The sequence below is a fragment of the Salpingoeca rosetta genome (assembly GCF_000188695.1).
Source record: "Salpingoeca rosetta unplaced genomic scaffold supercont1.36, whole genome shotgun sequence".
Classification (NCBI taxonomy): Eukaryota; class Choanoflagellata; order Craspedida; family Salpingoecidae; genus Salpingoeca; species Salpingoeca rosetta.
Window position 1 is genome coordinate 438,494 of NW_004754898.1, and position 27,500 is coordinate 465,993.

At 56.0% G+C, this 27,500-nt stretch overlaps 8 protein-coding genes across 8 annotated transcripts in view; 4 read left to right on the forward strand and 4 right to left on the reverse strand.

Moving 5' to 3' along the window:
• The window catches only part of PTSG_10365 (metalloprotease MEP1), a gene marked incomplete at both ends in the record, with an annotated part of 2,181 nt that extends 735 nt beyond the window's left edge, over nucleotides 1-1,446 (reverse strand). The window contains 2 exons of the mRNA XM_004988358.1: nucleotides 1-1,125; nucleotides 1,303-1,446. The exon at nucleotides 1-1,125 is cut by the window's left edge and continues 735 nt beyond it. Coding sequence (XP_004988415.1) covers nucleotides 1-1,125; nucleotides 1,303-1,446 — 1,269 coding nt within the window. The remainder of the gene's footprint in view (nucleotides 1,126-1,302) is intronic.
• A 688-nt stretch (nucleotides 1,447-2,134) lies between these two features.
• Nucleotides 2,135-5,194, forward strand: PTSG_13030 (uncharacterized protein; the record flags this gene model as incomplete). Its single annotated transcript, XM_004988359.1, has 4 exons — nucleotides 2,135-2,876; nucleotides 3,148-3,596; nucleotides 4,004-4,662; nucleotides 4,912-5,194. The coding sequence occupies 3 exons, from the start codon at nucleotides 2,135-2,137 to the stop codon at nucleotides 4,655-4,657; spliced, it is 1,845 nt and encodes a 614-aa protein (XP_004988416.1). The 3' UTR covers nucleotides 4,658-4,662; nucleotides 4,912-5,194.
• A 314-nt stretch (nucleotides 5,195-5,508) lies between these two features.
• Nucleotides 5,509-6,336, reverse strand: PTSG_13031 (uncharacterized protein). The gene has a single exon (XM_004988360.1). It carries the CDS (start codon nucleotides 6,001-6,003, stop codon nucleotides 5,545-5,547), a length of 459 nt encoding a protein of 152 aa, XP_004988417.1. The 5' UTR covers nucleotides 6,004-6,336; the 3' UTR covers nucleotides 5,509-5,544.
• Nucleotides 6,337-9,106: 2,770 nt separating this feature from the next.
• On the forward strand, nucleotides 9,107-15,263 carry PTSG_10368 (uncharacterized protein; the record flags this gene model as incomplete). Its single annotated transcript, XM_004988361.1, has 5 exons — nucleotides 9,107-10,246; nucleotides 10,587-10,646; nucleotides 10,871-10,921; nucleotides 11,112-11,176; nucleotides 12,233-15,263. 5 exons carry the CDS (start codon nucleotides 9,107-9,109, stop codon nucleotides 15,261-15,263), a joined length of 4,347 nt encoding a protein of 1,448 aa, XP_004988418.1.
• Nucleotides 15,264-15,888: 625 nt separating this feature from the next.
• PTSG_13032 (uncharacterized protein) lies at nucleotides 15,889-16,302 on the forward strand (the record flags this gene model as incomplete). Its single annotated transcript, XM_004988362.1, has 1 exon — nucleotides 15,889-16,302. One exon carries the CDS (start codon nucleotides 15,889-15,891, stop codon nucleotides 16,300-16,302), a length of 414 nt encoding a protein of 137 aa, XP_004988419.1.
• Nucleotides 16,303-16,401: 99 nt separating this feature from the next.
• On the forward strand, nucleotides 16,402-23,097 carry PTSG_10369 (uncharacterized protein). Its single transcript, XM_004988363.1, has 19 exons — nucleotides 16,402-16,626; nucleotides 16,908-17,015; nucleotides 17,175-17,278; nucleotides 17,535-17,850; nucleotides 18,090-18,154; nucleotides 18,401-18,467; nucleotides 18,690-18,725; nucleotides 18,910-19,047; nucleotides 19,397-19,480; nucleotides 19,665-19,697; nucleotides 19,866-19,942; nucleotides 20,153-20,269; nucleotides 20,525-20,642; nucleotides 20,796-21,380; nucleotides 21,556-21,618; nucleotides 21,798-21,887; nucleotides 22,312-22,447; nucleotides 22,613-22,707; nucleotides 22,878-23,097. Exons 1-19 carry the CDS (start codon nucleotides 16,525-16,527, stop codon nucleotides 22,950-22,952), a joined length of 2,409 nt encoding a protein of 802 aa, XP_004988420.1. The 5' UTR covers nucleotides 16,402-16,524; the 3' UTR covers nucleotides 22,953-23,097.
• A 144-nt stretch (nucleotides 23,098-23,241) lies between these two features.
• On the reverse strand, nucleotides 23,242-27,156 carry PTSG_13033 (uncharacterized protein; the record flags this gene model as incomplete). Its single annotated transcript, XM_004988364.1, has 9 exons — nucleotides 23,242-24,826; nucleotides 25,022-25,100; nucleotides 25,210-25,265; nucleotides 25,502-25,751; nucleotides 25,885-25,973; nucleotides 26,189-26,364; nucleotides 26,609-26,661; nucleotides 26,831-26,896; nucleotides 27,087-27,156. 9 exons carry the CDS (start codon nucleotides 27,154-27,156, stop codon nucleotides 23,242-23,244), a joined length of 2,424 nt encoding a protein of 807 aa, XP_004988421.1.
• A 274-nt stretch (nucleotides 27,157-27,430) lies between these two features.
• PTSG_13034 (uncharacterized protein) overlaps nucleotides 27,431-27,500 on the reverse strand; it is a gene marked incomplete at its 3' end in the record, with an annotated part of 782 nt that continues 712 nt past the window's right edge. The window contains exon 3 of the mRNA XM_004988365.1: nucleotides 27,431-27,500. This exon is cut by the window's right edge and continues 52 nt beyond it. Coding sequence (XP_004988422.1) covers nucleotides 27,431-27,500 — 70 coding nt within the window.

Here is a 27,500-nt window from a genome sequence, read left to right on the forward strand (position 1 = left end):
GCTCGCCTCGCTGCACACGCCGCGGCTGAACGTGTGCAGGAGCCCAAAGTAGTGCCCAGCCTCGTGCACGGCCGTGTCACCTTCGCCATACCACGTCAGCCGCCCGCCAGGGAGCGAGTTGTGGTCCACGAAGATGGCGTGCTGCTTGCTCGTCTCCGCAAAGTCGTTTGGAAACACCGCAAAGCCAAGGATGCCGTTGCCAGGGCTACACGTGAACACGTTGAGCGTGGTGGCGGGGTCAATCACGTGCGCGTTCTTGATGTCTCTCGCGGCGTCTGGGTTGCCGCACGTCGTGTACAGGGCGTCGCTCGCCACATAGTTGACGCCGCGCAGTTCAAACTGCATGCCAATGTCCACCGCGTCTGCGTCGCCCGTCCGCCCCCTAAACGCGTCAGACATGACTTCCACCTGCGCCGCGATGGTGGCGGCGTCCACCCGGCCAGTGCCGTCTGCAGCGTGCAGCACATGGAAGATGACAGGCACCACCAGCAGCGGGCTGGCATCGGGATCGCCACCACCACCACCGCCGCCGCCGTTGTTGGTGCTGCTGCCTGCTCGGCGGGGTCGCTGTGCTGCGCGGAGCATGGCCTGTGTCGCCGCCTCCTCTTCTGCAGACACGTTGCGCGTGCCGCATCGCACCAGCGCAGACGCGTCAACAGCGGTGTTGGCGGAGGTGGACAGCGGCGGCGATGGCCCCGCACCGGCGCGTGTCGTCGTCGTTGCTGCCGGTGACGCTGCACCCGTGTCCGTGTCCTGTGCCACGTGTAACGGCAGCGGCGATGACGATGATGACCAGGGGTAGAACGCTACCCTGTCTCGTACAGACACGTCCTCATCGCCATCATCATCATCGTCGCTGCGGTTGCTGCCACCATCATCATCATCGTCCGCATCGTCGTCATCCGCATCGCTGTAGTTGCCGTAGTAATCTTCGTAATTTTCGTAGTCATCGCTGGAGTAATCGTTGTCATCGTCATCGTTGTAGTAGTCATCATCGTCGTCAAAGTCATCGTCGTCATTGCGCACGGCATAGTCATTGATCCCACCATCACCAGCACTGTCGTCGTTGCTGAGGTGGGGCGTCAAGCTCTTGCGGTCTCGACTGAATGGGTTCTCATCCGTGCCCTGTGCTGGCGGTGGTGATGATGACGATGATGATGATGATGATGATGATGAGACTGGTAATGGTGGTGTTGGTGAAGGTACTCTTGCTGGCGATGGTGGTGTTGGTGAAGGTACTCTTGCTGGCGATGGTGGTGTTGGTGAAAGTACTCTTGCTGGCGATGCTGGTGGTGCTGCTACCCCTGTGTCGATCATGTGCTTGTCCTGTGCCCGCTCCAGAGGAGCAGCGCTGGCGATGAATGCGCCGTCTCGCTGCCGCTGTGTGTGGGACATTGCCAGGAGGAAGGCAACAATCACGGCCACAAAGGAGAAAGGAGGCCGCATGTCGACTGTTGCCTTAAAACGTACAAGGGTGAACAAAGGGGGGGGGCATGTGCATGCATGAGTGAGGGTCGACGAGACAAAAGTGCTAGTGATGCTGGCGGTGGTGGTATTGGTGCTGGTGATGGTACTGGTGGTGGTGGTGGTGATGATGCTGCGTTGTTGGTGTGGGTTTTAGGGTACAAGCTACGCACACTCACACGCTCCCCCTCTCCTGTCGATGACATGTGGTCGATGCGCCCCATCTTGTACCCACACATGTTCATCCGAGCGCACATGCATGCACTCACAAGCACGCGCTGTTGCTCGCACACTGACCAAAACGCCAAAACGCGCTCGCCCGCCCACACGTACATGAAAGCCAGCTGCTGGTGGTTGTTGTTACGGTGACCTCTCCTGTCGCAAGAGCCTAAATCGACGAATCTTGACTGTCGATGATCCTCGCTCACACCCTCCCTGGCCAGCATGCATGCGCCAAGAACACACAACGGACCGTGGCAAAGAGGCGACAGGCGTGCCAGTGAGTGAACGAAGAGAGGCAAAACAAGTGCACGCAGTCGTGTTTGCGGTGTGTTCTTGTGCGAGGCCGTGTTTGCTTCGGCGCATTTTCCGCCGATAATAAATTTGCATGGAATCACATGCGCAGCGAATCATTGTTTTTTTTGTGTGTGTGTTTTGCTGACATGAAACAATGTCGATGCGGAAGGTGCTGCTGCTGGTCGCATCAACGCTGATGTGGCTGGCGGTGCTTGTGCTGTTGTCTTGGAGCGGGCTGTGCGTGGTGACGCTTCCGCTTGCTGCACAAGCTTCAATGGCAAGCAGCGGGATGGAGCTGCCAAAAACACACACAGCAATGCTCAATGTGAGCGACACACCTGGTGGTGGGTTGCGAGCATCGGCAGCGTTGAATGCAGACACACCGACGTTAGCAGCACGATCATCATCAGCAACAGACGCAGCAGCATTGACTGCACCAGCAGCACAGCAGCACGCGGCACGACGACGGTCGCTGTTGGCTGCGCCATCATCACCGCTGGCAGCGGGCTGGGGCGATGAGCTGCAACGGTGCCCCTCGGAGACGTGCCGGGTCGTGTTTGTGCACATCCCGAAGACCGGTGGCACGACGTTTATTCAGGCCATGGTGGCCTGGACGGCACGGCGTAAGCTGTCGTTCTTGCGCTGCATGGAGCATGTTTCTGCCAAAACGTGTCACGGCTGGACAGCGAGGAGTGAGGCGCCTGCAGCCGCCAAGACGGTGGTGGACCCCGTTGTCGGCGCAGAGGTGGTCACCCACCGCCCTGGGCAGCAGCAGCAACAGCACGATGACGGTGGGCAGCACAGCAGCCCCATGTTTAGGGAAGTGGCTCCAGACATCGCGGGTGCTCGGGTCATCTTTGGGCACATGCCATTCGCAGCCCTTCCCCCTTCTCCTGGTGTGTTGTGTGTGTGTGTGTGTGTGTGTGTGTGTGTGTGTGTGTGTGTTTGTTTGTTTGTATGCGTGTGTGTGTGTGTGTGTGTGTGTGTCGTTTGTGGTTTTTGTGTACATGCAACTGCCGTTCTTCTGCTGGTGTTGTGTTTTGTCCATATCCTGCCCACTTTTTCACATATGCACACTCACCTACGCACGTACGTGACATGCTCTCACCAACGCGCACCACTCCCCCTCCCAACCCCCAACTCCCTACCTCACACACGCTCACACAGGAGTTGACACGGCATATGTGTCGGTGCTGCGTGAGCCCGTGTCACGGATCCTGTCGCACTTCAACTACGTGATGCCGCTGACGGGGTTTTCGTCGTGGTACCGGCGGCAGGTGCAGCACAAGGCGTGCAACCTGCAGGTGGCCTATCTTGCCGGCGTTGCTGGCAGCGGGCCGCTCAGCGTCGCCGACGGCCACTGCCACCGCGTGAACGAGACCCACCTGTGGCTTGCCTGCAAGCATTTGCGCAGCAACCTCTCCCTGGTGGGTCTGCACGACTTTCACCTGGATTTTGACAAGCAGTTCCTGTGCATGTTTGGCGGGATGGACGTGGAAGCGGCAGAGACGGTGCTTGCACACCACGCCACCCCGCACGAGCACCGCGGCAAGCACCCGGCCCACTTTACCCCGCTCACGCTCTCCACCATCACCGACGACAGGCTCATCGAGCGGGTGTGTAGGTCGTTTGTATGTGTGTGTCTGTGCGTGTGTCTCTGTGTGTGTGTGTGTGTGTCAGTGCGTATCGGTGTGTGCGTGTGTGTGTGTGTGTGTGTGTGTGCGTATCGGTGTGTCAGTGCGTATCGGTGTGTACGTGCGTGTGTGTGTGTGTGTGTGTGTCTATCTGTCTGTCTGCCTGTGCGCGTGTGTGTGTTGTGTCTGTACTTCTGTTATTTTTGTGTGCAAACGTGTGTTAGTCTCTGTGCGTCTGTTGAGAATGGATGCCACTTGGACAACCGTCATGCAAGCCCTCCTCACCTCACCCCCCCCCCATTCTCACCAACCCCCAACCCCAACCCCCACCACCTCCACCTCCACCTCCACCTCCACTCTCCCCCACCACCGCCACCACTGACCCGCAGGTCTTTGAGGACAACCTGCTTGACGTGATGCTGTATCTGTATGCGGCAGTGCTGCTGGGTCGCCTCCCACCAGACCGCTACGAAACACCACCGCAGCCCAGCGTGTCGCATGCAGAGCCGCATGCACAGCCACACGCACAGCCGCACGCACAAGCACACGCACAAGCGCCGCCTCTGGGCGAGTCTGCTGCGTGCGCGCGTGCACGGCGCTTTCGCCCCCCTGCCGGATCCCCGGGCCCATCGTTCTCGGTCCTGGACGTGCTCATCAACGACACGTCTGAGACTAGCACCGGTGACCGTGACAACGATGGCAGTAGCAGGGGTGATGGTGGCAACAGTGACAAGAGTAGCAGCGACACCGGTGACCGTGACAACGATGGCAGTAGCAGAGGTGATGGTCGTACTGAGATTGGCTACCGCCGCCATGGCGACGCTTCTCAGCCAGGCAATCCCCACCACACCCACCACTACCACAGTGCGCCACCGCCACCACCACCGTCACCACCACCAGCGCAGGATCAGGTGCGGCTGCGATCGTCATTGTCGCGACAGGAGGCGCTGCTGCATCGCCTCTACACGCGTGCCCTGCAGTCCGACCTCTTCCTCGCCCTACTCAGGCACAACAACAGCAACAACAGCAGCAACAATGCTTGATGAAGGTGCTTGCTGCTGCTGGATCGATGATGCGTCGAGTGATTCAGCGTCGGTGTTGGTGATACGGCGAACGTGGCGTGGTGTGTGTGTGTGTGCTGCTGTGTGCGGCATGATGTGTGGCGCGGAGTGATGTGAGACGTGACATGACAGACAACCCATGGCGAGTCACATCAAATCACAACACATGTCACCTCACAACACATCTCACAACACATGCGAACCCTAACTTGAGACCCTGACTGATGTTTGGCCAGACAATAAAAAGGACCCATGACTCAAGCAAGATGTGCCAGCTACACACCAATCTCACGCGAGTTCACACACGACTGAGAAGCAGAGTGCAAAGGCAACAAACAAGCCAGCCAGCGAGTGCAGCAAGGCAAAACGAGTCAGCCAGCCCAAACGCTTTCGCGCAGCAGCAAGCACAGCATGCGCAACATCGCCGACAGATTGGACCACGGCCCCACTCCAGCGCTCGCCGTTTGCGTGCATGCAAAACAACCACTTCGCACCCACCCTCACCCAGCCACGCTCACGACCGGCACACAGGCCTCCTTTCGAAAACGACAACAGGCCAACCCGTGTGTTGGACACAGGTGTCATCACGCCACACTCACCCACTTGCCCACAACAGCAACACACTTCCGCACAAAAACCCACCCTTCCCATCCAAGCAAAACCCGCCAAGCCGCCAACGCGCAGGCCAGCCTGACCATCAAACAAGTGCAAGCATGACCAGGCTGATGGCTTTGGGAATCAAGACGAAACGGGTCAACTTGCTTCATTTTTCAACCACCCACCAAGAAGCCAACACACTCTATGTCAAGGCAACGACCTCACACTTGCCCCACCCCGTTTTGAGCGTATCAACCTTGCGTCAGGCTCGTTTAACCCCAACCCGTTTCGCACACACAAACACACGAACACACACACGCACATGCAACAACGACAACAACATACCTGCCTTGATGCCTTCGCCCCACACGATTTCTTGTGCCTTGTGTCGAGGTTTGTTGCCCCCTTTGTCCCGTCCCCACTAAAGAAGCTCGGCGAACACAACGAATTCCGCCCCCCAAAGTCTTGCTCGCCTTGCTTCCTTGTTGCTTGGCCTGCCTTGCCTTCTTGGGTCGCCCACACAAAGCGCCCAAGCGCCTGCTGCCCAACACAACCAACAACAACTTTGCAGTGTGCATGCGTGTGTAGGTGGTGGTTGTGAGCCTTGTGTGGGTAGAGGCCGCTTGCTTGCTTGCTTGTTGCTTTGTTGTGTATGTGTGTGTGTGAGGTTTGGTTTTCGCGTGCTCTCTTTCTTTGTGGGGTGTGCAGCGCCAGCTGGCCTCTAGGCCCATTCACTTGTCACTTCACACTTCGCAACACAGACGCATCTTTTGGTCGTCTGAGCTTCTCCAACCCTTTCATTGCCTTCACCACCTTCCTTCTCGGTTGCCCTCCAGAGCAACCTCTCGCTTCAGCAGCTCGCGCTCGAGTCGTTGTCGTGTCTTTCATCTTTTCATGCATGTCTTCATTTCTCCTTTCCAGTCACACAGCCATCATCAATCAGCACACCACCGCTACAACACCAACACCAACACCAACATTCCAGCAGCCTTCTGGCTCGCTCGCCAAGCGCATTCTTGCTCCAGCTCATCAAATACAGTCTTCAACTCGTCCGTCCCCCCCCCCCCCCCACAACACAACGAGCAAGCCAGGTAGGTTGGTGAGCGTGCCCGCCTCCCCACTTCCAGCCGCCTTGCCTTCGCCAGCGCCTTCGAGCTTGCCTACACAGACTACCTACGACACATCAAGGAACGGTGTTCAGGCGTACACATCATCACAACAACACCAATAGCACATCTCATCCAAAGACACCCCCAAGCACCACAACATGCTCTAACGGAAGGAAGTGCGCTGCGTGATCAACACAATACAACATCCAACAGCACAGCAGAATCACCAATCGACGTACCAGCCTGTACCGACGGCGACGGCAACCCAAGCAGGACAACAACGCCTATTGAAGTGTTGACTGCCCCCACCCAAGCAGACTGCGAAGGTACTGACTTTGCCAAAGGAAAAGGGATGTGATGTGACTATGTGACGAGTCGCATCAACACACCACGACATTCGTGTGCTTCCTTCCTTCCTTCCTTCCTATCAGTATCTTCCCGACATATACAACTCGTTAACTTCGCCCCCTTGCTTGCCCTCTTTGTAATGTGGATTCTTGGCACCTAGTAGCACCTCTGCACTTGAATCATATGATGTGGCATGATGACTTTGTTGGCAGGTCTTCTCTCTGCTTTCTGTCAGTTTCGAAACTCACGCCCTTTCCCTCAAGGCCTCTGACGTCAGAGCCCATATCCGCTCTTGCGGCCATATTTCACGTTCTCGCTGCCTCATCTTCCCAATCTGCCCTTTGTCTGCCACACTTTCCCCCTGATGATGACATGACTGCCAGGCTGAAGTTGACGTAATCCTCGCAAGAACCTGCAAGCGGGCGCAAGCCAGTGCAAAAACCCAGCGAGCAAAAGGTGGCTGCCTCCTTGTGTGTGAATCACGTTACTGGGGCTCTCACCCCTCGCTCCCTCCTCGCACTTGTCAATCGAACACAATCGATGCAACGAGAAAGCAAAGCACACACAAAACACGGAGGCGGTCCTCAAACGAGGCTTGCTTGCTTTCTTCCTTTGCTTCCTCGCGTCCGTGCTCACCCACCCTTCCTTTTTTAAAACCCCCCGTTTGTGCCTCCTGCACCACTTCAAGGCAACAGTGTTGTGTGGGAAACACGCCCTGTTCCTTGTGCGCCTTCCCTTTCGCGTCGCTTGCAAGGTTCGTGCTTTGTCAGGCTGCCAGGTGCTTCCTCTGCAACATACATGATGTGCCAGTGTGCACTGCAACCTGCGGTCATCGTGGCGCACACTTGCTGTTCCCGTGTTTCCCGCCCACTCTTGAGTCCTCAGCGCCACCACAAGCAAATACGTGTTCACCACACAATCACTCACACTCTCACTCACTCGCACTCACAAACACAAACACACACACACACACAACACACTCACTTACTCACTCACTCGCACTCGCACTCACAAACACAAACACACACACACAACACACTCACTTACTCTCTCATTCACTTAATCATACACAACACACCCTCTCTCTTTATCTTGTGTCTCTGAACACACACGCGTACGCTCACATGTGCGCACACTTTCGCACAAACACTCCTTTGGCCATCACTGTATTACGTCATCTTCGTTTTGGTGCAACAACAGCCCTTCTTGCAGCCTCTAACACACGTGACTTCTTTGGCGTCTAGTCTCTTTATTGTGTGGCGTGCTTGCCCATCTCTGCGATTGAGTGGTCTCCCGAGGCCGCCAAGCTACGCACCTCTTCCTCCTAACAGCAGGTTTGTTCCGCCGTTCCACCTGTTCCCTCTCTTGCCCTCCTCTAGTGGTCGTGGCACGAGCAGCGTTTTCCTAGTTTTTGTACCCACGCCTGCAGCCGCATTTCTGTGCACCATGCTGTCGTTCACTGACGTCCAGCTTTTTGACTGTTCACACTGATCATGTGATGTGAGCACACCAAGACAAGCGCGCAGTGTCGTGCTTCCCTTTGTTCTCTCATTTCCTCAGTGCTGTGGTAGCCTCGGCTCCTCTCCGTCGTATGCTAATTTACCATCACAACCATCACCCACTACACACTGTGCACGCATGCGCACTGGTGCTGACTTCAATAGACACCAGCCCTTTCAGGCTTTCACTCCCTTTCCCCCTGCCCATCAGGTACTTGTGTGTCTGTTTGTGTGACAGTGAGTGTGCCTGTGCGTGTTTGTGAGTGTGCCTTTGTCTTTGTCTGTTTGTGAGTGTGCCTGTGTCTTTGTCTGTTTGTTTGTTTGTTTGTTTGTTTGTGTGTGTGTGTGTGTGTTTGTGAGTTAGCCTGTGCCTGTGTCTGTTTGTTTGTGTGTGTGTGTGTGTGTGTGTGTGTGTGTGTGTGTGTGTGTGTGTGTGTGTTCATCTGTCTCTCCCTATGTGTCTCTGCCTGTGTCTCTGTCTGTGGGTCCGTGTGCGTATGCATAGCACATGTTCGTGCGAGTGTGTATGCTTGTGCATGTGTCGCTACGTCTGTGTTCAAGCCGCAGTTATGTGTTTCTTTTTGCCTCTTCCCAGTGGCTCAGGTCTGTGTCCGTGCACGTGTCCGTGCGCACATTGTCGTGATTACCAGCTCTGTGCGTACCCGGCCTTCGTTAGCATTTTTTCTTCGCCCAAGGTCCTCACTGTCTCACACCGCGTCTCTTACACACTCCACCCCTACATTGGCAGACGTTGTTGAGCCGCATCACCAGCACTGCGGCAGACCCAGCTTTGCGTCGCAAGGCATGCATGCTGCTCTGGGACAATCGCATGTACGTATGACTTGTCACGCTTTCTACAACAACCAACACCACTAGCCATGACCCGACAGCCCAGGGCGAACCACCCCGCTGTTGGTGACAACAACGATGTTCCCAACGGCGGAAGCAATCTCAACAGCAACAACGACAACAGCACAGGCGGCAGCAACAGCAACAGTAAGGCCACTGGCAAGGACGAGCCCGCGGCACCCGCTGCAGACGTGGATACACGGCCTGGTGCCACAGAAGCAGAACACGCAGGCTCCCCACACGAAAGCGTGGACATCCACGGCACTGCACAAACTGCACAGGCAACACGCGCCTCAACCACAAACAGCAGCAGCAGGCATAACGACGCGGTTCCTGAGCACTCGCGTGTCGACAAACAGACCACCCGCGTTGCGGTGTCACATTCCCGCCATCGCGAAGACGACAACGACAGTGATGATGACGATGATGACGACAGTGATGGTGGTGATGATGATGATGATGATGATGATGATGATGATGATGATGATGATGATGATGATGATGATGATGATGATGATGATGACGCTGGTGATGATGACAATAATGCCGATACAGATGCAGCAACTTCACACATTTCCACGACAACCGACAGTAGCAGCACCACCGATAGCAGCAGCAGTAGCGATGGTAACAGCCGCGGTGCGGACGATGATAAAGTGTCGGCGTCACGAGCACGTGTAAGCCCCAGCGAAAACGCAGCAACACCCTCAGCGGCAGCACAGCAGGTGCAAGCGGCCGTGCGCTCTTCTCCTGATGCTGATGACAGCAATGGCGATGACGATGACGACAACAACGCCAATGACGACGGTGCTGATAGCCACAGTGAGCGTTCCCACAATGAGAACACTGGTGCTCCCGGAACGGCGGCTCCCAGCGGGCGACAAAGACATCACGTTGGACAACCCATCGCTGGCTCGACCCTGCCACTCACACACCCAACCCTCAAACAGCAGCAGCAGCAGCCTGCCGCGATGGCACGTGCGCCTGTTGGTGCTGGCATGTGCATGGCTGCGCCGGGCCTTTCCCCGTGCGCTGCTCCTCGTGGTGGCGGCAGCGGTAGTGGTGATGGTGATTGTCTGGCTGTGGCCCCGCCGTCCACCATGGCTGCTCCTGCAGATGCGGCGGCAACAGCGAGACTCTGGCGCGAACAGGCCACACTGCTTCCCCAGGTATGTTGTGTGTGTGTGTGTGTGTGTGTGTGTGTGTGCGTGTGCGTGTGTGTGTGTGTGTGTGTGTGTGTGTGTGTGTGTGTGTGTGTGTGTGTGTGTGTGTGTGTGTGTGTGCTCTGTGTGTGTGTGTGTGTGTTCTGGGTGTGTGCTCTGTGTGTGTGTGTGCACGTGTGTGTGTGTGTTCTGGGTGTGTGCTCTGTGTGTGTGTGTGTTCTGAGTGTGTATTGGGTGTGTGTTCTGGGTGTGTGTTGTACACTTTATGCTTGCTCCCGTCCCTTGGCCGCGTGTGCACTCCACATGTCACATAATGTCTGGTTTCTGCTCCGCCCCACATTTGCAGGATGTGTTTGATCGCGACATTGGTGTGGTGATTGGAAAGGAGTACATCATCCGCGGAAAGGTGTGGGTTTGTGTGTGTGCGTGTGTGTGTGGTTGATTTCAACTTTCGGCTGCTCTTGTTCTTGCTTGTATTCTTGTTTCTGATTGACTCTTACTCCTGCCTATTGGGGTGTTATTCGTTGCTCACATTGATTATCTTGCTGCGAAACACGACACACACACACGCACGCACACACACACACGCGCACGCACACCCACGCACACACACACGCTTCAATTGCACAGCGCATCTTCCAGTGCCTCGACTGTTCAGATGCCTACCCATCTTTCAGCAAGGTCAGCGCGCACATCCATGTGTGTGTGAATGTGAATGCGTGAGTGTGGATGTGGATGTGGTGTCATCGTCTGCCTTACACACACCACACACACCATTTGCCTTGCGCACCGGCCGTCTTTCTTTCATTTCCATAAGACAACCTACACTGAATCGCACTACTAAGGAACTCACTCACCCACCAACCTGCAGTTGCAACGCCATTCACGTCGACACACGGGCTACCAACCTTTCAAGTGCCTCATCTGCTTCACCATGTAAGTACAAGCGAGGTGCTTGCCCTCAACATTTCGGTTCTTCACCGCATCCATGGGTGTGGTCGTTTTGCACTGTGTTGTGCATGTGCTAAAACATGGCGTCCAAGGCATGGTGCTTTGTTGCGTTCTTGTTGTTCTTGTTGCCGTGCGGTGTTCGGGACTTGTGTTTGTGTAAACTGTTGCGGCTTGCTTGCTCTTGTGGTGCTTCTGGCTGCAGCTGGCTGTTGCACAACACCAATTCGCAAGAGCGCGTGTTTTCGCGCCCGCTCGTGGGCTCGTGCACACGTGCAGCGCAGTTCATGTGTTAGTTCAGGTGTTTGTTCATGTGTGTGTGTGTGTTTTTGGATGGATGTTTTCCGCGATTAAGTGGGATGGCATTCATTCGCGTGGCACGCACGCCGTGGGTTCGTTCCCACATGCTTCTCGCTTGTGGCTGTTCACTTTTTGCATGCATGGGCGCAGGAAGTGGCCCAGTGGCGATTTTCATTTTTGTGTGTGTGTGTGTGTGTGCTTTTTGCTTCGCCGCTTTTTTTCCTTCTCAAAGTTTCCCGCCACAACAGCGCGAGTTGTTTTTATTTTTTTTTTGAGGTTTTTGCCACTCGACTGAATTCAGTCGTCATCATTGCGCAACTTTATGTTAAGTTGGATGTTTTTTGTCCCGGTTTGTCGTGTGCAATCAAAAACCTTTGCTCGTTGCGTTTTGGCTTCTTTTTTTTTTCAATCCCGAATCCGTTGGGATTGATTCTTCTGTTTTTCTTTTGAACGCGCCGAGGCACGTGTTCGCCAGTGGCGTTGTGGTTGGCGCGAAATTGCGACCACAACACCACATCATCTTGTCGTGGGTTGCGTGTGCCGCTCACCGCACAACGCTCAATGCTCACCACCACCACTCTCGCACACACTCACACACACACACACTCACACACACTCACACTTCACAACACTCACACACACTCACACACACTCACACACACTCACACACAACAACAATGCTCACACGCAACAACGATGCTCACACGCCCTTCTCTTCCCCCCCCCAACTCAATCACGCACAAGGTTCACGCAAAAGGCGAGCTTGAAGCAGCATCTGCGACGCCACGAGCCGTCGGACCTGCTGGACTTCTTCCACGTGCCAACACCAGCGCGCCCGAGCCACGTGCAGGTGGTGGTCGAGGCCCTGATCCGCGACCTGGTGCACATTGCGCACGTGGAGCCCATCCCCGCCAACATCCCCGCCCTGCAGCGCTACGTCGCCCGTACGTGGGCCACGCAACAGAAGCACCTGCAGACGGACGCATCAGGGTTGCCAAACATGGACACGCCGCTCTCGCTCCTGCCCCAGCAGCAGCAATCGTCATCACCAGCCACGGAGCACACGGCAACATCACCACCACTGCAAAGCAGGCCGCGAAGAAAGGCTGGGGGAAAGAGGGCGGCAAGGACAAAGCCGGCAACGCGGGCATCGAGTGGCAGCAGTGGCAACAACGCCAACACGCTTGCCGCATCTTCACGCCAACACAGCGCTACCCTAGCCACCAGGACCGCTGCAACTGCTTCTCCCTCTCCCCAGCAGCCAACAGACACGACGCAGACGCCTGCTGTTGCAAATGACACCTTACCAATGCAACAAAAGCAACAACCACAACAGCAGCAACAACAACCACAAGTGCACAGTGTCATGAATCCCTCGCCCTCGCTCCTCAGCAATCCTGCACAACCCATTTCGGAACCCAGCCTGCAAGCACCGAGTGCTGCGGGTGCGCTTGCGCCTCTTCTTCAACATCATCAACAGATGCAGCTGCTTCAGCAGCAATTGCTGCAGCATCACCAGTTGCAGCGCGGCCAACCACAGGCGATGCAAGGCATGCCATATGGGTTGCTCAGTGCCATTCGTTCCGGCATGGCGCCCTTCCTTGCCAGCGCCACGCGCAACACTGCCAGTACAGCACAGACCAGCAGTCAGCATGGGCAACAACCTCAGTACCAGCAACAACAGCAGCACCAGCAACAGTGGCAACAGTTGCAACAAGCAGGCCGCCCTGCCATGCCCGCGACTGGCATGCTCCTCGGGATGAACGACAAGGCCACGCCTGCTTCCAGCCAGCACCAGCAACAACAGCAGCAAGGACAGGAAGAACAGCAAGACCACACGGCATTGGGTTCCGTTGGTCGGCCATCAGCCATGTTGGGACGGCGCAAGACACACCGCCACGGCCGCAGAGGCTCAAGCACCATCGAACGGACAGGAAGCGTTGCTGCAGCTGACCCAATCAAGAGTGAGGTCAGCAGCGATGAGGACAATGATGATGGTGATGGCAACGATGTAGACGCCGTGCAGGCAAGCAAGCGAGCCAAGGTAGCGGCTTCAAAGAGACCTGAGACCAGGCACAGCGGGGGCGTGTCAAACGGACCGACAACTTATCGTAAGGGTGTCGGAACAGCGGCTTTGCCTGCAGGCAAGCGCGCAGCGACAGCTCCAGTCGCAGCACCAACGGGAAGAGACGCTCTCATCAACAGCACAGGTGGAGCAGGGAACGACAATGGCGACGATGTGGAGGACGACCGTGATGGGCACAATGGTGGTGGCAATGATGATGATGGTGGTGGTAACGGTGATCACTCACCAGAACACCGTGCCACCAGCGATGCCAGCGATGCCAGCGATGCCAGTGACGTTGCGCAAGTGCTGTGGGACCTGAATCGTCGTCCCAGCAAGGGCGCCACAGACGCGGAAGCAGCAGCAGCAGCAACGTCAGCAAGCACTGCAGCACCCTCAGCCACTGTACCTCGTGCGATTGCCTCTTCAACGCCAGTCACAGAGGCAAGCGTGTTGTCACCAGGAGGGGCAGCGGGCGTGAGAGAAGAAGGGGAAGATTCGCCAGGCTCCCACGCCACCGCTTCGCAGCACAAGCACAGGAAGAAACGGCACAAGACGAAACACAGGAAGGAGAGGAAAGAGAGGAGAAAGGAGAGGGAGATGCGGAAAAGCAGGCCCAAGGGCACGTCAAGGAGCAGGAAGGCGTCCTTTGGCCATGTGTGGGCAGCAACTAGCATGGGCGAAGAAGTGCAGCCAGTGGTGCCCCGGCGCGGTGCTGCAGCCACCACACCAACAGCGACAATACCAGCACCAGCGCCAGTAGTGACAGCAAGCACGGTGTCGTCCACATCTGTGTCCACCTCCCAGAATGCCATGCTGTCCTCCATGCTCGCAACCCAACAGCAGCAACAGCAACAGCAACAGCTTGCGCTCCAACGTCGGCGTGCACTGGTGGCCAAACAGCAACTGCTGCAGCTGCAGTCACAGCAGCGCCGCCGTGGCCGTGGCCGTGTTGATCGCAGCGAGCCCACATCCTCACTCTCCTCCCCATCCCATGCCACCACAGCCGCTGTCAGCAACCCCACAGAACCCACGACGACGGTAGCCACCCCAGCGCAACAAGTGCAACAAGTACAGCCGGTACAACCAGTGCAGCCAGCGGTGGCAGGGGCCGACCTTGGTACGGCGCACGAGGGTGCTGGGAGTGCGCCCTACCCGGCACAGCTGGCAGCACTCTATGCCGGATACCAACAGCAACTTGCGCACCAAGTACAGCAGCAGCAGCACCTTGGCTTGCATGGCGGCGTGACGGCAGCGCCCATGTGTGCCCAGGGCTACCCAGCATCCATGATGCACGGGGGTGGTGCCTTCATGCAACAACAGCCATCTCAGATGCAAGCACAGCAACTGCAACAACTGCAACTCCTTGCGCAACAGCATCAACAACAACAACAACAACAACAACAACAACAACAACAACAACAACAACAACAACAACAACAACAACAACAACTGCAGCATCAACCGTACCCTCAACTTCCATACATGGCGCAGGGGCAGGTGCCACCACATGTGCAGCAGCAGTTGCTTCACCTACAAATGCAACAGCAAATGCAGCCTCAGCAGCAGCAAATGCAACCACACGTGCCAGGCATGCTGCCTCAGGGCGCCTGGCCTCAATTCATGGGCAGCAACGTCGCCAGCAATGCCTTCCCCAACAACGGCGCGAGCAATGCCTTCCCCAACAACACATTTCCTCCCTGGCAATAGCAACCACGAGCGCACGCGTTTGGGGCGTGCTTGCCACAACAATTTATTTGACTTGAGGTGATGTACTTGATTGTACGGGAGGGCGTGGGCACCTTGGCCCATGTCGACAGTATTCCTTTTGTTGTTGTTTTCGTGTGCGCATGCTTGCAGGCACGCAGGTAGGCAGCTTGGTTTGCGTGCTTGTTGTTTCGTGTACTCGACTTCCGCACTACTGCCGCACCCCACACGCGCCACCATGTACCAGCACATTAGCTTCTCCACGTTGCCCCTCGTCATTATCGCTTCGTTTACAATCCCCACTGTTAGGGCTATTCGTTTGTACACCCACGCGTTATTGCGCATGCGCACTTGCGTTCATTCTTCTTCTGTTTTTGTTTGCTAGGCGCTGACCGCCCCTTGACTGCCCCCCCCCCAAATTGATCACTGCTTCTCCTCTAGTTCCCACAACTTTGGTGGCATACTCGTTGCTTGTCTGGGTTGCTGTTTTGTCCTCCTGCCACCTGTTTAACTTGCTTAGCGTCTCTCTTGACTTCATTAGCATGTGTGGATTTCGCCTTTGTTTCCTTCCCCCCCCCCCATTTCCGTCTCGGCGTTTGGACCATTCGTTCGGACCATTATTCCTCCCATGCCCCCCGCCTTTGCCTCTCTTCCACCATTCCCCCTGTTCTTGACGCCACTCATCTTGTGTTGGCGTTGTGTGATGATGATGATGATGATGGTGATGATGACATGGGTGACTCGTCGCACTTGCTGGCATACGCCATGCGCATCTGTGCCCTGTCTTGCTTCGGTCAAACATGTAGTCACTTCGTTCTTAGTATCATTTCCTTGCAACCAATGCGATGTCGTTCACGCCGTCTTATCGTTCATCCGCGTGCATCTGCGTATCGTTGTGTATGTAGTCGAGCACGTGACGTGTGAGCCTCTGTGTATGTGCACATGTATTCATGCTCTCCTTGTTGCCCACTGTTGTTGGGGCGTTGCTCATCGCTTCATCGCTTTGTCTCAGACTGCTTGTCCTGCCCCTTTTCTTTCTTGACACGCCTGTCGTCTCGTCGCTCGACAATAATGCATCATCTTGTCCTCAAGAACAGCAAGACAGCAGCAGTCGGGGGGTGATGTGTGGCCTTGGTTGTAGAAATGTGGTTGGCAGACTGGCGAATTATCCGCACTGATAACGGCAAGCGGCAGCGAGTGCAGCGAAGCGACAGTGAGACAGCAGCGTGAGCATTGGAAGCTCGAGAGAGAGAGAGAGAGCGAGATGGCGGATGACTTTGGCCATCATCCCCCTCAAGCAGGAGGGGCAGGCAAGAAGCACGCCGCTGCAATTGTGGAAGCCGCTGCCAAACTGACCCCTGTGCACGTGAGTTCCCGCGATGTGTGTGTGTGTGTGTGTGTGTGTGTGTGTGTGTGTGTGTGTGTGTGTGTGTGTGTGTCTGTCTGTCTGTCTGTCTGTCTGTCTGTCTGTGTGTGTATGTCTCTCTCTCTCTCTCACACACACACGCACACACACACACTCTCTCTCCCCTCCCTCTCTCTCTCTCCCCTCTCACTCCCCTCACTCACACACACACACACACACTCTCTCTCTCGGTCTGACCATGCCGGGATGTCGGCTCACCTGTCGTGTATGGACTACCGCAGATTGTGGCACTCTCCTTTGCTACTGTGGTCCTGGGTGCCATATCCAAGGATGATGATTCCCCAGAGTACCTTCGCTACCTCCTGCAGGATCTGCTTCACGCATTGGAGGTGCATAGCTTTGTGTTGTGTGTGTGTGTGTATGCTTGTGTGTGGTGATGATGATGATGATGATGATGATGGAGGAGGAAGAGCGAGTGCCTGCTGCTGTTGAGTGGCATACACTGCACGTGTGCATATACCTGGGCTGACGCGAGCGCGCTTGTGCAGATGCTACGTAAAAGGCCCACAGCGGATGCTGCCCGCTTCTTCAAGACGTTCCTCCGAGATGGCGACGCGGCATCACACGACCTGGCCCGCGCCATGCTCGAAGAGTGCGTGTGTGAGTGAGTGAGTGCGAGTATGCGTGGCCATGTGTTCGTACACGTGCTTGGCTCAACAATGTGTGTGCGTGCGTGTCTGTCTGTCTGGCGGTCTGCGCGTGCTTGTTTGCCTGAGATTGCACTGTTGCAGCTGCCCCTTGGCTGCTTGCTTTCGCCGTGACCATCGCCGTCGGGTGCTGCGACAATTCCCACTCACCTGCCAATACCACCCACACCTGCACGACGACCCACGCCCCATCCAAAACAGCCTGAGCCAGCTTGACAGCGTGTACAGCGTGGAGGCGTTTATCGCTGACAAGGTGTGCTTCTTGCAGGAAGAGAGCCACAACTTCCGCGTGCACGAGTGCAGCGAGCTGGGCGTGTTCCTCCACAACATCAACGTGTCGAGTCGGCAGTGCGGCTTTGTTGCCATGCTTGCCCTTGAGGAAGGCGCCAAGACCATGATTGCCGCGCTGCGTGAGTATCTTGAACACGACGTGGCACATGCCGTATTCGCCCTCAAGCGCGCACGTTCGCGGCAGCAGGCCGTTTTCCAACGCGTCCTTGCAGACCAATTTGTCGAGGTGCGCTTTGGTGTTGTGCGTGTGTGTGAGTACGCTGGGGGGGGTGTGCATGTGTGCGTGTCAGTATCTGTGTGTCTGTGTGTCTGTGTCTGTGTGTGTGTGTGTGTCTGCGTCTGTACATATGTGTGTCTGCGTCTGTACATGTGTCCGTATGTCCCTGTCTTGTTTGTTTGCCTGGCGATGCCTACATGTGCCTTCCCCGCCTTTATGTCCAACCCACCACCGCCACGTGTCGACAGCTGCTTGAACTTGAGAGCGACCGCACCCCGCTCTCTCCACCGGGAGCCCGACACCACATGAAGAGGTTTCTGTGCTTGTGTGGGTGTGGGTGTGTGGGTGTGGGTGGGTGTGCGTGTGCGTGTGCGTGTGCGTGCGTGCGTGGGTGTGGGTGGGCGTGGGTGTGGGTGTGGGTGTGGGTGGGTGTCCTTCTCCGCTTCTGCCTGTCCATGTTTCTGTCTCCATGGCCACTTGGTGCAGCAGACGCATTTCATTCTCAACGTCCCCATCACCTCACCGCCCACGATGATGACGACGATGATGTTGATGACAGGTTCATCAGCGCAACGCGTCGCGGTGATATTCTGGCGGCACAGGAGCAGCTCTTGCTTCACTACGAAGTGCGCACACATATGCACACGCATTCACTCACCCATGTGGTCCCCTTGTGTGTGTGTGTGTGCGTGTGCGTGTGCGTGCGTGTGTGTGTGTGTGTGCGTGTGCATGTGTGTGTCTATTGTTTTGATGTGTACATGTGTTTTTTCGTGTTCATGCTGCAGCTGCAATCATCCCTAGTGCCTCCCGTGTTCTCATCGCCCTCGTCACCATCTCTTCGCCTGCAGGTCGAGCGAAACCGGGACTGGATCATCACCCAAACCGTACGCTCGCATGCTCATTATGTGTGTGCGTATGTGTCTGTGTGTGTATGCGTATGTGCGTGTGTGTGTGTGTGGATTGGCTATAGCTAGTCTGCGTTTGCTGCCATTGACTTGCCGTATTGCACCCTTACGCTCGGCTTTTGCTCATATGCGCTGCCGTGACACACCGCGCTCAACACACCAGACGCATTCCGAGTCGCAGCTTGCGCTTGCGTACCTGCACTACACCTTTGGGCATCATGCCCTCGCCGCCCAGGCCGTGCATGATGCAATCGGCACCGCCCTCGAGCTCGCACAGACGCCGCGGCTCCGACAGGCCCTGGTATGCGCACGGGGGAGAGTTTGGTGTGGGGAGGGTTGTGTGTGTGTGTGTGTGTGTGCGTGCGTGTGTGTGTGTCTGTCTGTCTGTCTGTGTGTCTGTGTGTGCGTGTGTGTGTGTGTGTGTGTGTGTGTGTGTGTGTGTGTGTGTGTGCATTGATCCATACGTGTTTGGATGTTCATTCTCTTCTGTACCTGTTCCTTTTTGCATCCCTCTCTCTTCTCCCCCTTGTTTTGCACCCGTATGCCCATGCCTGCCCTCACGCCCCGATTGCACCACCACCATCTTTCCTCTCGCACCATGCAACCCTGAACCCCCCCCCCTTCCCCTTTGTAAATGCGTCTTGGTTCAGGGATGGCTGGCAGAGATGGCGCCGACACCAAAGGCCGCCATGGCACTCAGCCGCGCAAACCTCCAACACACCCGGGACCAGCAGGTTGGTGGTGGTGGTGGTGGTGGTGGTGGTGTGTGTGTGTGTGTGTGTGTGTGTGTGTGTGTGTGTGTGTGTGTGTGTGTGGTGGTGTGTGTGTTGTGTGTTTGTGGGTGTGTGGTGTCATACTTCACTCATGTGTGTGCTTTTCCGATGTGCGTTTGCTTGTGGTTGCACGAATTGATTGCAGGCGCAAGAGAGTGATGACGGCGACGACAAAGCGGTGAGTGGTGAAATGGTGCTTGTCCCTTGAAGCACACATCACACCACACACACGCTCACACACGCTCACACACACGCTCACATACACTCACACGCACACACGCGCGCTCGCTCTGTTCTCATGTGCACGAACGCCGTTGTCACCACCACAATGCCCTTTGGCTTCCAGGCGATGAGTGCAGCTGCGTTTGGTGCGCATGTGCAGCTCGCCCTCTGCTCGTTCGCGGCTGGCGATGCAGCGGCGAGGTGAGGGTGAAGGAGATGACGACACACGCTTGTGGCTTTGCTGTTTACGATGCTAGTGGTGCTTTTTGGGGATTGTTTGCGAGGCACTGCTCGTTTGTAATTTCGGAGGTTTACTCTTGATGCAACAGCAATGGCACGCCCCTTCTTACTCGAGCCACTTGCACACACACACACACACACACACACACACACACCACGCATGCCCGGCAGCTATGCGCGTGAGGTGCAGGCAGCGATGGGGGTTGCGCTGGGCGAGGAGGCCTCATGGCACAGCTACACGTGCACCCTCCATCTCATGGGCGCATTTGCCGCTGCCGTCGGCGACACGTACGCTGCACACACACATACACATACACATACACATACACATACACATACACATACACATACACATACACATACACATACACGTGCGCGCGCACACATATACGCACACGTGCTCGAGCTGACGCGCCGACACGACGGGAGAGACATGAGAACATGCAGCGTGGCCTAATTTGAGAGAAGAACACGCAATATAACTCCCTTCTTCTAACAAGCACACACACGGCACAATACATGGCATTATGGCACACGGGGCAGCATTGCTGCGTGCCATCACCAGGCAGCTGTTGTGTTCTCTGCTGCGCCGCCGCCCGAACATGCGGATGCAGACGCGCTCGCGCAGGCGCAACTCATCCTCGTGCTCGCACGGAAACACGTACGACGCGCACTGCTTGCAACTTCGTGTGTTGTTTGTTGATTTGTGTGTGCCGGTGTGTCATTGTCTGGGAAGAAGTCTTTGCATCTCCCTTGCCACTGCTTGGATCGCTTCTCTTCCATCATCATCATCAATCATCACCATTGCCACCAGGGCCGGTATGCATTTGCTGCGTCGCAATTAGCCAAGTTGGCAGCGGAAATGCAGACAACGACAACGACCAAGTCACCAGCATCGCCCTCCTCCTCCTCTTCATCGTCTTCCTCTCCGTCATCGTCACCGCCGCCACCAACAGCTGATGATGGTGGTGATGATGGTGATGATGATGACGATGATGGTGGTGAGAACAATCCAAAGCCACAGCAGCAAGAGGGCCGACACCAGGCACAACAGCATGCATCGCGTGTGCGCCCAAGTGCGGATTCGCGTGCAGTCGGCAGCGATGGGGGCGTGGCGCGAGACCACGATCGCGTGCTGTTTTACCACCACCTTGCGCTGCATTGGAAACACGTGCCTGCAGGCAATTTTGAGGCCGCAAAGGCAGCTGAGGCTGGCATGTGCGTGTGCACGATGGACGCGTGTGACGATCTGGCGTGCACATTGCGAATTGCTGAGCGCGCGTTGGCGGAGGGGGAGATGGAGGCATGTTTGAAGCACTGTGCTGCCGCTCTCAGGCTCAACAGCAGCGATGCTTGCAGGCACGTGCAGACGCACAAGCTACAAGGGCCCATCGCTGAGGTAAGGAGGGAATGGCGCAAGTAGCAAGAAGCATTGTACTTGTTTGTTTGTATGTGTGCGTGTGTGTTTGACTGTGTGTGGGGGGGGGGGTTGGCTGTGTGGGTTTTGCTGCGTGCATAGCTTGACCTGTTGTGTTTCTCACCGTGGGACACCGCTGTGCATTTCTTCGGCGCAGATTGAAGCGTACACGCTGATGGGCAGATGTTATCTCAAGACCGGAAACACCGAACGTGCAATGGTTCGTTGGCGTGTGTGTCTGTGTGTCTGTGCCTGTGTCTCCCTGTCTATGTGCCAATGTCTGTCTATGTGTCTGTGTGCATACATGTGCATGAATGCTAGCCGCTTCCACTCAATCGTCATCACTTTGTCCCCCCCCCCGACCTCAAACCACTACCAACCTCCAACCACCACCATCAGGCTGTGCTGTCGCATGGGGCGGCGTTGGCAGTGTCGCGGCGTCTCATTGGACCGCTCGTCGCCCTGCAGACGGTGTTCATGCAGTGCCTGGTGCGTACCATCGTTGTGTTGGAGGTGTTAGTGCTGGTGTGAAGCGAAGGGAGACGTGTGCCATGATACACACACACACACACTCTCTCTCTCTCTCTCTGTCTCTCTCTCTGTCTCTCTCTCTCTCTCTGTCTCTCTCTCTCTCTCTGTCTCTCTCTCTCTGTCTCTCTCTCTCTCTCTCTCTCTCTCTCTCTCTCTCTCTCTCTCTCTCTCTCTCTCTCTCTCTCTCTCTCTCTCTCTCTCTCTCTCTCTCTCTCTCTCTCTCTCTCTCTCTCTCTCTCTCTCTCTCTCTCTCTCTCTCTCTCTCTCTCTCTCTCTCTCTCACTCACACACACACACACACACACACACACACTCTCTCTCTCTCTCTCTCTCTCTCTCTCTCTCTCTCTCTCTCTCTCTTTCTCTCTACTCGTGATCGCAGGTGCAAGCGAAGCGGTGGTCGCTGTTTGCTGAGATGGAGAAGAACATAAACATCAACGCGTGCATGTGTGCATCATTTGAAACGCGGGCAGAGCTGCTGCTGGTGCGCGGCTTTTATCATCTCGCCATACACAACGGTATCGCGTGTGTGTGTGTGTGTGTGTGTGTGTGTGTGTGTGTGTGTGTGTGTGTGTGTGTGTGTGTGTGTGTGTGTGGCTTCGTGGAAGTAGTCGTTGTGCTCGATTTGACAATGACCCCGCATACCTTCTTCCACTCACTTCAACACACGCGCGCGCGCGCAGATGCAACGACTGCAAGTGGATTGCTGAAGAAATCGTATGCCATGTACATGAGGATTGGACACACGCGCAACCAACGCCGATGCTTACACCTCCTGGTGTGTGTGTGTGTGTGTGTGTGTGTGTGTGTGTGTGTGTGTGTGTGTGTGTGTGTGTGTGTGTGCAGCTGTTCATCTGGTTCTCCAGCCCCCTGCCCGTCTGCTGTCCACATTCTCCTTTCATCTCATATTTTTTCTCACCACACTCCGATGTCGCTCTTATTCTGCAGTCGCTGTGCGCACATGTGCGCGGAGACGCGAGCGAACGCGACGCCCTCGCACAACAGATGAACGCGCTCAAATAACGCACACACGCGTCTTTGCCTGTCTGTCTGTTTGTCTGTGTGTATTTCGAGTTTCGTGTGTCTCCCTGTGTTTCGTGTGTGTTTTGTGTGAACGAACAACTACCAGTTGGTCTTGCTTGCTTGCAAATATAAAGTAACGACCACGTTTGTTAAAACCACACGAAACAACAAAAACGCATTCTAACAAAAGTGGTGAACTGCGCATCTTCCCTGCTGCTGCTGCTGCTGCTGCTGCTGCTGCTGCTGCTGCTGCTGCCATGGTTGTAGCTGCTGGTGAATCGTCATGACGTCACGACTCCGATGACGTGTGCTCGTCCTCACCCACCATCGTCCTCTGCTGCTGTCGTCGTTGTCGCCGGGCGTGTGTGTCCCCACGCGTTACAACCGCATCCAGCAGGCGAGCTGCGTCTGAATCAGCACTCCCACGTGTCTTCCCCTCACCACCATCATCGTCATCAGCAGCATCATCACGATCATCATCATCACGATCATAATCACCAGCACTCGACCCGTTCACATCACCCACGCCGCCGTCATCATCATCGTCATCATCAGAGGAGGACGGGTCAAGGATGGCGACATACCGCTTGGACGTTCGCAAGCTCTCACTCGAAAACGAGGCCTCGCCTCTCACGCGTCCACCAATGCCACCACCACCACCACCACCACCACCACCACGCCTGAGCGCAACACTGTGGCCATTCGTACCACCACCACCACCACCATCGCCATTGCCAACACCATCACCAGCATTGCTTGTCTTGGTGTTGGTATGTGTGCGGCCCGGTCGTGGTCGTGGTCGTGGTACGGGCGGTCGCGCTGGCGGTCGCGCTTTCGCTGCAGTCGACGAATGTGAACACCCATCGCGAAGATCATCACTTTCAATCCTGTTCCCGTCGTCCCCTTCGTCATCATCAGCAGCATCTTCCTCTTCTTCTTTTTCTTCAGGCGGGCGCGCTGTTGTAGTCACGCCACCAACATCGTCACTTCCGCCGTCATCGCCACCACCACCGCCGTGTTTCCTCTCACCATAATACAGCACAGAAGAAGCACTTGAGCCGGTCGTAGTGGCAGTCGCATCCTGCATTCTGCTCACAGATGGGCGTGGCGGCGGTATTGGGGGCGTTCCCTCTGTTGCCGAGTCAAATGCGTTTTGCCGCCGGCGCCTGGCGTTTGATTCCGTCAGTTCCACGTAGGACCGTGGCACCCACCCTGCCGTTCTTGATGTTGTTGCTGCTGTCATTGCTGCCGCTGTTGTTGTCATGGTAGTGGTGGCTGATGCTGCTGCTGTTTCCGCATCAAACGACGAATCACTTGCAATGGACCAGGCGCCACTCGTCACGTTGTTCGCAAGTGCGTAGTCGCCGCTCACAACAGGCGGGCGCGTTCCCTGCGTGCTGCTGTGCTGGGTTGTTGTGCCGCTGCCTGGGGTTACAATGGTGCCAACACCTGTCACCAGCGTTGGGCGAGGTGGCGGGGGTCGTGATGGCTGCAAATACACGCGCTCCTGTGCGACGGCGTTGTCGTACATGTGCGTGGTGGTGTGGTGTTGGTCACTGGCGCCATGCACGTGCGCATGCGACGCGTGTGCATGGCCCTGTCGCCGTGCTGATGCCCTCGCTGCCGCCGCTGCTGCCGCTGTTGTTGTTGTTGTTGTCGTTGGTGCGACCGTGTTTGCCCGCAGGTGATGCACGCCACGTGATGTGCTGGACGATGAAACGCCACTGCCACTTGTCGTTGTTGTTGACGCACCTGCACCCGTTGTTGTTGTTGTTGTTGTTGCTGTTGTCGTCGTGGCGTGAAAGGTCTTGGTGCGGGCGTGTGGCGGTTCCAAAGACGGAGACGATGAAAAGGACGGAGAGGCGTGGGCCGCCCTGTGTGAATGCGTGTGTGTATGTATGTGTGTCAACGTGTGTGTGTGTGTGTGTGTGTGTGTGTGTGTGTGTGTGTGTGTCAACGTGTGTGTGTGTGTGTGTGTGCAAGTGCTCATCATCATCACCCGCCATCATCACCCGCCATCATCACCCGCCATCATCACCCGCCATCATCATCATCATCATCATCATCACCTCCTGAGTGACGAGCTGCCGTGCAGTGGCGCCCCCGGCTCGGAAACGCCATCGAGATGCGGGCGAACCAGACACAACCCTGTCATCATGATGTTGTGACAACAGGATCAGTGTGCACATATGTGTTCATGTGCATGTGTGCATGTGTGTGCGCAAGAGTGTGTATGTCTGTGCATGTGTGTGTTCACCTTCCGGGACGAGTTCGCCGTCGCTGCGAACGACATCCAGCGAGGACGACGGCGCACTGCCCATGACACAACCACATGATGTGTGTGTGTGTGTGTGTGTGTGTGTGTGTGTGTGTGTGTGTGTGTGTGTGCGAGTGCGCATGAGATCATAGCAGAAGTTTGTCGCCTCGTTCACATGCATGCAGACGCACAAATGCACGCTCTTACAACCAGCACACACACAACACCACAAACGAGTACACACACACACGACACCATCACCACCACCCATGCCAGTGTGCTGTGAGCGTACCAGGACGCCGGGCGGACGGGAAGCGGGTGGGAGCGATTTCGCGATGACGACGACGACGGACGGATGAACGTCAGCAGCGGTGATTGGCGGCGCAGCGTGGACAGTGATGTTGTTGATGATGATGATGATGATGATGTGGATGACAGTGTTGTTGATGTTGTTGCTGTAGTTGAGGAGGAAGAGGTGGTGGTGGGCGTTTGTGTCTGGGACTCTGGCTGTGCCGCAGGTGTCGTGGAGTGCTTGCTATCACCTGCAGATGTGTGTGTGTGTGTGTGTGCGGCAGAAGAGAACAGAAGGGGTACAGTGCAGCACATGACTAGACACATGACATGTCCACGACGATACACACACACGTACACGCACACACACACACCATACCACACCGTCACCTGTGTGTTCGGGCGTCTCTTCTTCGTGGAGAAAGAGCGATTCAAGATGGACTTTGCGCACCGCTTGACACGCAATCAGATCACTGCAGTGACACACACAAAAAAAAAGGAAAAAAGAGAAGTGGTGGTGGCAGTCGTCGTGAACACGATGATGCGCGTATGAAGGTGGAGATGCAGACAACGGCACAGATGAACAAGCACGCCAAATCACATGACCGAACGACAACACTTCGCGACACGACCCTACAGAACACAACAGGACACAACAGGACACATGACACCACGGAGCACGGGGCACCTTCGCGTGGGCCCCTGGTCGTATGAGTGGGCGGCAGTGAGGTGCGGTGGTGTGTCGGGGATGAGACGGGAGAGGTGCAGTTGCGACTCCGCAATGACAAGCGCGGCGTGGTGGTACTCGATCGACGCCTGCGCCTCTCCTTCAAGCACCTGACGCACACGCGCATTCTTCGACATCTGTGCGAAATTGTGTGTGTGTGTGTGTGCGTGTGTGTGCGTGTGTGTGTGTGAGTGTGAGAGTGAGAGAGAGTGTGTGTGTGTGTGTGTGTGTATGTGTGTGAGTATGAAGGATGGTGAGGGTTTACAGAGGAAAAGGACGGACGAATGAATGCCCGAAGAGAAGAAGAGTGTGTGTGTGTGGGGAGGGGGGGTGGGTGGGTTTGTTGACTCATGGATGCGTGAAGGAATGGTGTCACACTACCTCGGTTGATTTGTACTGGTGCGCATACACGCGTTCTGCTTGCGTCACCTCGCCTACAATGACACGAGTGTGTGTGAGGGAGAGAGTTATGTGTGTGTGTGTGTGTGTGTGTGATTGGTGGACAAGAAGCGGGACTATGGGGACTGATGGAGAAGAAATTGAAAGCACTACATGCGCAGTTAATGCTGCGTGTATCACGGTGTTATGTGCATCTGATTGCACCTTTGAGTTCCTTCAGCTGGGTCGCGAGCTGTTCCTCTTTGGCATCGTCGCCCCGAGCGCGCGCAGCTGTCAACACAAGGGGGGATGGAGGTGGTGATGATGGAAGGTGGGAGAAAGGGGATATGAATGATCCGGCCAAACGCACACATCACACGCACACACATACACACACACACATTCACGCACACACACATTCACGCACACACACACACTCACGCACACACAAACACACACATCCACACAGGTGTGTCCACACCTAGCCGCTGCTTGTCGACCCTGGCTGCCTTGGCTTTGAGATCGTGCACGTGTCTCTCGGCCTGATGCATGATGAAGCCAGAACAACGGTGATTGTAGTGCGCATGTGAGCATGCCTTTGTGTGTGCAACCGTGCGCGTGTGTAACTGTGTGTGTGTCTCTGTCTGTGACGTGCTTGTGTGTGTGTGTGTGTGTGTGTGTGTGTGTGTGTGTGTGTGTGTGTGTGTGTGTGTGTGTGTGTGTGTGTGTGTGTGTGTGTGTGTGTGTGTGTGTGTATCAGAGTGGAAGAGCTGCGTGGTTAGAACAGCTGCGTGGTGTTCGTACAGGCATACATGTATGGTTTCTTCAACTGATCTCTCCTCGCCTCCACCCGCCCCCGCCCCTTGACCTCGAACATAGCGCACCGAAGATGTCG